We start from the raw sequence: 1,865 nt of genomic DNA, 5'->3' as shown, positions 1-1,865 counted from the left end.
AGCTGGCTGCTGCCAGCAGTGGTCCCCTCGCCCTGCGGCACAACTCACCTGCAATCTGCTTCATGAAGGTCATGCAGACCCCATCTGCGCCCAGCACCCCGCTCTTCACCAGCTCCCGCAGCAGCCACACGAGCTGGGCAGAGGGAGAGATCACTGCAGCTTCCCCCCAGCACCCCCAGCGCCCTCCCCAGTGCTGTGGCTGCCACCTTCCCCTTCCCAAGGTGAGTCCTCACCACGGGGCAAAGCAGCTCCACTGGTGCCAACTGCCCCCCAAAGCCTGTGCTCATCCCCTGCTAGTTGGTGTGCAAGGGGCAGTTTGGGGAGAAGCCCTTCTCCTCACCTGGGTGCGACAGGTATCCTGCAGCTTCAAGTACTTCTCCATGAGGATGTGATTGATCTTGTTGAGGACAATGTTCATCCCATCTCGGCTCACCAGGGCCAAGTCCCGGTAGCACTGCAGCGGGGGAGAGCAGGACATGGTTATGGATGAGGGCCCACAACGGACAACATGAAGTGGCTTTATCAAAGCTGAGCAGGTAACTGCAAGGAAACGATCCTCAGGGAAAGGACAAGGAGGCAGCCCTGAACCAGCAGCCCTGGGCCAGGCAGGGAGAGCTGTTAATCCTCTGGGATGTTATAAATGGATTCACTGGATGCAGCCCCAGGAGCCAAAGGGCTACAGCACGAACAGCACTGGGTGTCCCTGTCCTCTGGAGAGCCCACCACCAGAGAGGAGACAGATCCTTCAGGAAGAAAGGGTTCATACACAGCTACATCCACATTGCTTCAGCGCCGCTGCTCCAGCCCCCCTGGCTCCAGGGACAGTGGGAATGCTCTGCTATGGGAAGAGGGAACTACCATGGGGAAAGGAAGGACTTTCTCCATGCTCATCTGCACCAGCGGCCAGAGAGAGCGCTGGCCAGGGAGCAAAGGTGCTGGCTCTGCCTTCCCCTCTGGGCAGGACAATGGGGTGGAGGGTGAGAGGAAGTCGTCTGCTAAGTGCTTCTGCATGAATGTTAATGTGTGCCAGTAAATGTCATGATATTCCAGAGAGCAGAGGTCTGGGCTCTGCAGCCTCCTCTGGAGAGATAATGAGGCGTCCGAAGGTGTCTTTGGTCAGACTCCCTGTGCTCAGGCTTTCTCCATCCCTTTTCCATACAGCACTGTGGAAAACCAGAGAGATATGGAGATACGTGTCTGTCACATCCCAAGCACGCACCAGAAGCCCAGAGGTGCAGACTCTGTGGGGCCTTCAATTGCTTCCGAAACGCTAAATGAACGCCCACAAACCGGAGCCAGACTCAAAGTCTCCACACGGACCTGGCCAGGAACACACAGCATCTCCCTCCCTTGGCAGCTCCGAGAGAAACCCAGACATCACTCCAATGGGAAAACGCAGGGATGAAGCCATTCCCCTTGGCCTGTCCCTGCATCCCTTGTCCAAAGCCCCTCTCCAGGTTTCCTGGAGCCCCTTTAGGCACTGGAGCTGCTCTAAGGTGTCCCCTTCAGGAGCCTTCTCTTCTCCAGCTGCCCCATTCCAGCTCTCCCAGCCTGGCTCCAGAGCAGAGTCCTTCTCCTCAGGCTGCTCCATCCCATCTCCCCCAGCCTGTGTTTGTGCTTTGGGACTGCCCCAACCCAGATGCAGGACCTGGCACCCTCACCCATCCTTCTAGCGGAGTACTGAGGTCCCAGCAGGAAGGAGCCCATCATCCTATAGGAACCATACCCAGGGAAGCTCAGCAGTTACTGCAGCTTCCTCACACCCCATAAGCAAACCCTGCAGAACACCAGAGCTCAACCAAGTCCCTGATCCTTGACCCAAAGCACCAGTGACCAGAGCAGAACAAGTCCCATTCCATCATGGT

The 1,865-nt window shown here is 57.4% G+C and overlaps 1 protein-coding gene across 1 annotated transcript in view; it reads right to left on the bottom strand.

Moving 5' to 3' along the window:
• Positions 1–1,865, bottom strand: part of INTS3 (integrator complex subunit 3) — a gene marked incomplete at both ends in the record, with an annotated part of 19,484 nt that overhangs the window by 13,999 nt on the left and 3,620 nt on the right. The window contains 2 exon segments of the mRNA XM_010015560.1: positions 49–133; positions 341–454. Coding sequence (XP_010013862.1) covers positions 49–133; positions 341–454 — 199 coding nt within the window.

The sequence above is a fragment of the Nestor notabilis genome, unplaced genomic scaffold (assembly GCF_000696875.1).
Source record: "Nestor notabilis isolate BGI_N333 unplaced genomic scaffold, ASM69687v1 scaffold12615, whole genome shotgun sequence".
NCBI classification, from domain to species: domain Eukaryota; kingdom Metazoa; phylum Chordata; class Aves; order Psittaciformes; family Psittacidae; genus Nestor; species Nestor notabilis.
Note: the sequence above shows the minus strand (reverse complement) of the source record. Positions and strands in the feature narration are given on the sequence as shown.